Source organism: Callospermophilus lateralis, chromosome 16, assembly GCF_048772815.1.
Source record: "Callospermophilus lateralis isolate mCalLat2 chromosome 16, mCalLat2.hap1, whole genome shotgun sequence".
Lineage (NCBI taxonomy): Eukaryota > Metazoa > Chordata > Mammalia > Rodentia > Sciuridae > Callospermophilus > Callospermophilus lateralis.
Genome location: NC_135320.1, coordinates 91079929 through 91087964, shown reverse-complemented (window position 1 = coordinate 91087964; position 8036 = coordinate 91079929). Strand labels below are relative to the sequence as shown.

Genomic DNA, 8036 nt, shown 5'->3' with positions numbered 1-8036 from the left:
AGAAGCTGGTTCCAGGTCACCCTCCCGGCCAGTCGGGTGGCCCTGGTCTAGAGTGAAGCCCTGGGTGGGGTGCTCTTGGACGGGAGCTGCAGGGTGACAGAGTACAGGAGGGGCAGTCCTGGACGTGCGGTGGAGGTTTCAAGATAGGGAGAGTCCGTCCTCGGAAGAAGGTGGGCTCCAAGAAAGGGCTGGGGCATGTCAGCTGGGGGTGTGGCCCAGGAAGGAACCCCACACCAGAGTGGGCTGACACAGCGGGCTTTATTCAAAACAGTCATCAGGTTTGGGGAGACCGTGTCTGCTCCCCCAGAGAGGCCCAGGGGAGCTCCCAGAACTCAAATGCAGCCCAGCAAAGGAAGGAGGAAGAGCGCTGTGTTGCGGCAGGGCGGCGAGGCACGTGGGCCCCTCACGCGTGAGGTCCAGGAAGCAAGGGCAGGCGGTCCAGCGCTGAGCGGTACACTGTCCCATAAGCCTGGGAGTAACCCCCAAGCGCAGCCCTGGCAGCTCCCTGGGCCCCCTGCAAGGCTGAGGTGCCAAACATCCTGCGGCCCGGCCGGGGCTCCGGAACCTCCCAGGTGGGCCGGGGTGAGGCCTGCACATGGGGAGAGTCATTATCAGAGGAAAGGGGCGCGAGTGGGCACACAGGCTTCTGGGAGACTGCTAGGCTCACCTGTCGCCCACCAGCTGCCCTCAGCCCACCATTCAGGGGCCAGTCACTGCGGATCAGGGCCTGGTTGGTGGCTTGGGCTGCGGCCTGCAAGGTCAGGGAGGGTGCCGTGCCTCTCAAGCTACTGATCTGGGAAGGCGCGTGTCACAAGGTCACTAAAAGGCACAGTGGGAGGCCCCTGCCATGCCCACACCGTGACTTACCCCTGGAGGTGTACAGGGGCTCTGCCTTAGTCCTAGGGACCTTTCCCACCTTCCTGGGGGCAGAGGTTGGGGCTGGGGTGCCAAGCTCGGTCTAGGAATGTTCCTGGTTGCACCAGAGGCTTCTGTGGGGTTGGAGATCAACCCCCAGAGTGAGATCCCGCTGCACCTTGGCGGCCCCACACAGCAGGACCAGATGGGAGGTGGACAAAGTTCACACACCCTGCTCAGGGTCACCATCAGGGCTACTCTGAGGCCTGGAGCCAGGGTTCCTCACAGGCATCCGGGACGTGATCTGGGGGATGGCTCTGTGATGGAACAGGTACCCCTGAGCCCAGGAGGCCCTGGGCTCTGGCCCCAAGGCAGTGCTCCCCAAGATCCCCTCTCTTGGCCATCGGCTGTTGCCCCTTCTCTCCAGGATCATCTGCGGAAGGGGAGGGTGTTCAGAGGTGCGTGGGGTGGGCAGGGGGGGCACTAGTTGTCCCTGAGTCAGGAGGACTCCAGGGTGCACAGGGAGAGGGGGCAGTGGAGGTGGCGGCCCGAGCACCTGGTAGAGGCGGCTGCGATACTCGGATGCAGAGAGCTGGTCTCTTTCCAGCACCGGGAGCCACACTTCCGTATCATGTGTCCACTCACGGCTGGGGCAGTGGAACCTTCGGGTCAGAGAAAGGTGAGACCTGGACTGCAGAGCAAGAGCCCAGAGCCCCTCAGGCTCCCCTCCCCCCCAGCCGGGGGCTGGACCCTGGGCCCCAGGGCTGCCTTCCCACCCTCCTACCTCCGCACGTAGGGGTGCTGCAGGGCCTGGGCTGCGCTGAGCCGCTTGCTGGGGGCAAACACCAGAAGTTTCCTGAGGAGGTCCAGGGCGTCTCGGGGGGTGTCTGGTGGCAGGATGTCATCCAGCGACTGCTGTGGCCTGCGGGCAGTTGCCTGTCATCTCTTCTCCAGGGCCCCCCAGGGCCCCCTCCCCAGATCTGTCTGGGCCAGACCTGCAGGCAGCGGGGAGAGACCCCTGCCTCACCTTTCAGTCTCCTCTCCAGGCCTCCCGTGGGGAACCCTTGGGGCTCTCCCCACAGAACCCTCATCTGGCAGAGCTCCGGCAATGCTGGGGTCTCCTCACTCTTACCACGACCCAACAGGCACAAAGGGCCCTGGTGCCAGGCACAGGAAGCTGGCTTGCTCCTGAGCCAGCCTCCCTGCCCCACATCTGAGCACCCCACTCACCGGGATCCCAGGAGGTGCAGCAAGGTGCAGCTGTAGCCTGCGCCAAGAGCCCGGAGGTCTGTGGGGGGTGGGGGTGGAAGGAGGTGTGACCAGGTGTGGCTGCGGGGGTGGGACAGCTCAGGGCCTTCTGGGGCCAGCCATCTCTTCCGATGCCAAGGACTGCAGCCTCTTTCAGGGCTTCTGACATCTGGTGGGGCTCCACCCCACCAAAAGCTAGGCATGTGCCCCCATGAGCCCCCTCTGAGCTGATGGGTGCCCACAGGTACACCTGCCCTACACCCTCACACCCCAGCCCAGTGACGGCCTCCTGGACCAACCCTTGCGGTCTCTGCCCTGCAAAGCAGAGGTCTGGGAGCAAGCAGGCTCTCCCCTGGGTTCTGGGAATAATTCCCCCTGCCACAGCCTCACCCCTACAACAGCCTCCCCTCTTCTCTCTGCACCCCCTGCCCTGCTTGGCTCTGTGCCCATGCTGCACCCCATATCCCTCAGCAGGGTGAGGACCTTGCCCCCACCTGGCTGGCCCCTTCGCGTTGCCACTTGGCCCTGTGGCCAGTCCTGCCTCCTTCACCGTCTGCAGTCTCCCCACCCTGGCCCTGGCAGCTGCTTTCTGGGCCCTCCGTTGCCCAGGGCCTGCTCTTTCCAGTCTTCCCAGGGCTCCTACTCCAGACCCTCTTCCCTGCACAGTCCTGGCCGGTCGAGCACTGTCTCCCCACAGCTGCACTCTCTGGCCCTCAGCCTCTGGGTGCCCAGTTGAACCCCCGATGCTCACCCTCCTCAGTCGGCGGCGGGATGGTCTCCAGGATCAGCTCCAGCTGATGCACAGTGGAGGTGCCCGGGAACAGGGGCTGCCCGCTCAGCATCTCTCCCAGGATGCAGCCCAGGCTCCACATGTCCACCCCAAGGGTGTACCTGGGCAGGAAGGGGCGTGGGCAAGGGGAGCTCAGAGGCAGAGGTGAAGGTACAGGGGCTTGGAGGTGAGGTGCGGACAGGTTGGGGGTCCCCATCAGAACAGGAGGGCAGGCCGGGGACTGGGGAGAGGTGGGTGGGTCAGATGTATCTCACTGTTACCAGGGCGAGGACAGCAGCACCTCTGGAGCGCGGTACCAGCGAGTGGCCACATACTCGGTCAGGGCCCCGCCCTCAGGCCCCTCGGGCAGGTTGCTCAAGGAGCGGGCCAGGCCGAAGTCGCAGAGTTTCACCCGGCAGTTGGCATCCAGCAGCACGTTGGATGGCTGGAGAGACAGGTGGTCTGAGGGCCGAGGGGGCCAGGGGGGCACAGGGGTGGGGGCTGGGGCCGCGTGGTGGCAGCTGGGGCTCAACCTTCTGATCCCGGTGGATGACGTGGCCTGAGTGCAGGAACCGGGTGGCCTGAAGGAGCTGGTAGAAGATGAAGCGCTTGTGGGTGTCCTCCAGCACGCTGCCCTTCCGGATGACCGCATTCAGGTCCGTGTCTGGGGGCAGGAAGGACGGGCAGGTCAGTCAGGGCCAGTAGAACACGCTGTGCCACTTGACCTGCCTGGGCCCTGCTGCTTCTGCGTCCTGCTCACTGTTTGCACAGCTGTAAGGGCTTGAGGAATCGTCTCAGCACTTTATTTCATGTTGCCCTGGTTTTATAAAATGAGTGGAAAATCCTAAAAGTAGCTCCAAACCAAGCAGGACGGTGTGGGGGTGGGGACAGGAGCTCCCCACGGGGCTCTGGTGGTTCCTTAGGTTCAGGACACAGAACGTGAGTGCTGGCCACAACAGGGACCTGGGCAGCAGGGGGACACAGGCAGTCCTAGGATCAGAACAGAGTGGGGCAGGAGCTGACCACAGCCTCGCTCACCCATAAACTCAAACACCAAGTAAATGTCCCTGTCGTTCTCTGCCGGGATCACATCCAGGAGGCGGATGATGTTGGGGTGGTCTCCAAACTCCTGTGGAGGGTCATTTCAGGCCAGGGACTTGCGCTGGGAGTCGGGGCCAGTTCCCCTCTTTTCTGGGAAGAACTGCCCCTGGGTAAGGGAAGTGGGCCCCACAGCCTTGCCACTCACCCGGAGGAGCATGATTTCCCGGAATGTTCTCTGGAAGAGACAGAGATACCCAAAGGGGCTGTTTGTCACCCAAACACCCCCTGCGCCAGAAACACCAGGGCCCCAAACTTCCGACAGCCGCAGTACCACTTGTGCTTCCAGACACCCCCCACTCACCTGGGCATCTGTCTTATCTCTAAAGGCATCGAAGATCTTCTTGATGGCCACTACCTCACCAGTCCTCTGGTCCACTGCCTTCCACACAATGCCGTAGGCCTGGGGAGAGTGCTCTCAACTTGCTGGGCCCAGGGCTAGCCCACCACCACCACCCCTGCCCGCTCAGGCTGCCCCCTCCCACCCTGGACCCTGGGACAGGGAGAGTTGGACTGCAGGGAGGCTACAGGAGGAACTTCCAGAGGAGGACACTGGGTGATGGGGTCAGGGAGTGGGTGAGAGCTGGAGAGGTGCAGGGGGGGGCACCAGGCCACAGGTGGGCACTCTGGACAAGACCAGAAGCCCCTCCATCTTTGGGAGTCGCCCACACCTATCCAGCCGCTCAGCCAGTCCTGGGGACTCGCCTTGAGAACTCACCCTGTCTCACCACTTCCTGCCCTCCCTGCTGCCCCTGCCCTGCCTGTGCCTCCAGGGATCACCACCCTGTCCTCTTACCTAGTCTCCTAGCACTTCTGCCTACCACCCCAAGGTGAATCCTGCAGAGTAGGCAGGTGGGAGTTGTAGAGAGTATAAACGACTCCTACAACTCCCAGCTGTGGATAACAGTGAGTCAAAGTCCTGGCTGTTGCCAGAAGCCCTCATGCAACAGGATCCCTCATGACCCCACAATCCCAGTATCCACCCCCTGTTTCCCTTCCACTCACTCACACACAACTGAGTGGTTTCTCCAACAGCTAAGCAAGTCATTGCCCCAGGGCCTTTGAACCTGCTGTTTGCACTGTCCAGTCATGTCCCCTTCACACACAGAGCTGCACAAGCTCACACCCACTCACAATGCGAATACACACGACCCCACAAGCGGTTCCGACTCCCACCCCTTACACTGGCTCATGCCTTCCTAGCCCTAGCCTTGGCCCTGGCCCTGCGCTTCTGGGCCCTGCCAGGATCCACCCTTCCACTCAGCGACTGAAGTGCCCCGACCTCCCAGAAGCATCTGCTGTGTGTGCACCAGGGGAGGTGACACACTCGGCTCCTCGTGCCTGAGACCGCTCGGGGGCCTATCCATCACCTGCCTCCGGGAAGAAGTCCCTAGCTGGTCACCGCTTCCCTGAGGAAACGGAGGCACAAGGGGCTGGGGACCTGCGTCATGAGCCCCTCCAGCCCTCGCACTCACCCCCTTCCCGAGCCGCCGCTTGAGCAGGTATCTCTGGGCTACGTGAGCGTCCACCTCCGCGGCGCACATGGCGGCGCCCGGGCCTGCGGGCCCCGCTGACCGCGGGTGCGACCTGTTGACGGGTCGCCCTGGGAACCCGGCGGCACCTCCCCGCGCCGGCGCCGGTGGGCGTGGTCTGGGCGCACTGCCCCGGGCCACTCCGCTGTGCCCGTGCGCGCCGCCAGGGGGCCGCCTCCGTCCCAGCGGCGCAGCGCCCTCGGGGTCGCCCCACCCGGCACCCCGCCTGGCTCCTCCCGGCTCTGTGACGGCGGCAGCAGCTTGGGGCGCCGCTGGCGGGCAGGGCGCTCGCGGCACCGCAGCCTCCCCCGTGCGTGCGCCTGGCCCGGCAGGTCCTGGGGAGCGCTGGGAGCCGGGGTCGGGGCCCCGCGGGCGGCCTCCCCCGCGCAATGACCGCGGGAGCCACGCTGGAGGGGCGGCGGTCAGCAGGCCGCGAGGGAAGCGCTCCGTCAGGCGGGCAGAGAAGGGCGGGGGCGTCCTGCACACCGAAGGAGTGACACCTGGACACGGGAGGGGCGAGAGGCGGGAGGGACACCTGGACACGGGAGGGGGCGAGAGGCGGGAGTGACACCTGGACACGGGAGGGGGCGAGAGGCGGGAGGGACACCTGGACACGGGAGGGGCGAGAGGCGGGAGGGACACCTGGACACGGGAGGGGGCGAGAGGCGGGAGGGACACCTGGACACGGGAGGGGCGAGAGGCGGGAGGGACACCTGGACACGGGAGGGGCGAGAGGCGGGAGGGACACCTGGACACGGGAGGGGCGAGAGGCGGGAGGGACACCTGGACACGGGAGGGGGCGAGAGGCGGGAGGGACACCTGGACACGGGAGGGGCGAGAGGCGGGAGGGACACCTGGACACGGGAGGGGGCGAGAGGCGGGAGGGACACCTGGACACGGGAGGGGGCGAGAGGCGGGAGGGACACCTGGACACGGGAGGGGCGAGAGGCCGGAGGGACACCTGGACACGGGAGGGGCGAGAGGCCGGAGGGACACCTGGACACGGGAGGGGCGAGAGGCCGGAGGGACACCTGGACACGGGAGGGGCGAGAGGCCGGAGGGACACCTGGACACGGGAGGGGCGAGAGGCGGGAGGGACACCTGGACACGGGAGGGGCGAGAGGCGGGAGGGACACCTGGACACGGGAGGGGCGAGAGGCGGGAGGGACACCTGGACACGGGAGGGCCAAAGCACGAAGGCTGTTGCTGCGAGAGAGGAATCCACGGTGGGACCGCGACCCAGCACGGGAATGAAGGGCGACAAGGGTGGTTCCGGCTTCAGGAGACCCTGGATGGGCTGCAGGCCGGGACACAGGTGTGAGAGTAGCGGGAGTCTCGACTCCTAGGTTCTTGGTGGGTTCTGGAAGGACAGGGCTGGCTGGAGCAGGATTAGCTGGAGACCGGGAATTCGGGCAGTTAAGTTGGAGACACACCAGGCCGCTCAGTGCAGGAGTTCCTGCCTGACCTGGGCAGGCCTTGGGTTTGACCCCCAGCACCACAAAACAAAGGAGACGTTTCAGGTGCAGTTAGACATCCCAGTGGAAATCTTTGAAAGACATGACTTTGGAGGGACCCACATTCTGACTGGTGCTCAGAGCCAGGTTGAAATCTGGGCCCCCTGGCGCACCCCTGTAACCCCACTGGCTGGGGAGGCTGAGGCAGGAGGATGGCAAGTTCAAAGTCAGTTTAAGCAACTAAAAAGGGCTGGGGCTGGCCCAGTGGTTAAGTGTCCCTGGGTTCCATACCTGGGACCCAAAAGAAAGAGAGAAAGAAACTTGAAGTCTGTTGCAGAGAAAAAATTCAATATAATATAGCAAAAATAAATTGCTAGGAAAGAATTTAAAAACACAGACATACAAAAGTGAATCATTCATATATATATATATATATATATATATATATATTTTTTTTTTTTTTTTTTTTTTTTTTTTTTTTTAACTAGATTGAACAGTGGTAAAAGTCACCCTGTGCTCCGACTGTAAGAGTTTTTAACTTCCTCTGCATTTCTCCCTTGGTTCATTGTAGACCTATCACAAACTCTTACTGGGATGTGCTGGAAAGTAGTAAGGAGCAACCAGCGTGGCAGGAGGCAAGCCAGGGCATGCATGGCCACTGGTGGCCAGGTGCAGTCTTGTCTGTGAGCTGTGGGAGATTCCACATGTGTCTGCTGGAGTGGTAGCTGCAGGACTGACCTCCTGAAGCATTGCAGAGGGTGGGCAGGGACAGGGTGCTCCCACCCTGCTCACAGGATACAGAAGGCTGCAACTGCTCTGGGAAGCAATTAGGCAGTTTCTGGAAAATTTGAAGATAAGTCAGACATGGTGTCTCTGTAATCTCAGACACTCTGAGGCTGAGGCAGGAGGATGGCAAGTCCAAGCCCAGCCTGAGCAACTTAGCCAGACCCTGTCTCAAAATTTTAAAAAAGAAGGACTGGGTGTAGCTCAGTGGTAGAGTAAAAATAATAGCAACAGGGGCTGGGGTTGTAGCTCAGGGGTAGAGCACTTGCCTCGCATGTGTGAGACACCACACAAAAA

The 8036-nt window shown here is 62.8% G+C and overlaps 1 protein-coding gene across 5 annotated transcripts; it reads right to left on the bottom strand.

Moving 5' to 3' along the window:
• Nucleotides 1-262: 262 nt before the first annotated feature.
• Nucleotides 263-5575, bottom strand: Mapk15 (mitogen-activated protein kinase 15). 5 transcript variants are annotated; one of them, XM_076835917.2, is made up of 14 exons: nt 5446-5575; nt 4275-4373; nt 4119-4148; nt 3911-4001; nt 3406-3536; nt 3154-3317; nt 2855-2994; nt 2086-2143; nt 1640-1777; nt 1412-1517; nt 1087-1288; nt 868-989; nt 668-793; nt 263-589 (listed from the first exon to the last, which is right to left on the bottom strand). In XM_076835917.2, exons 1-14 carry the CDS (start codon nt 5512-5514, stop codon nt 404-406), a joined length of 1662 nt encoding a protein of 553 aa, XP_076692032.2. In that variant the 5' UTR covers nt 5515-5575; the 3' UTR covers nt 263-403. The 5 variants fall into 5 exon arrangements, with proteins under 5 accessions (XP_076692032.2, XP_076961688.1, XP_076961689.1 ...); XM_077105573.1 differs by having other exon boundaries at nt 1087-1517; XM_077105574.1 differs by having other exon boundaries at nt 668-751; nt 1087-1517.
• Between the last annotated feature and the right edge of the window lie 2461 nt (nt 5576-8036).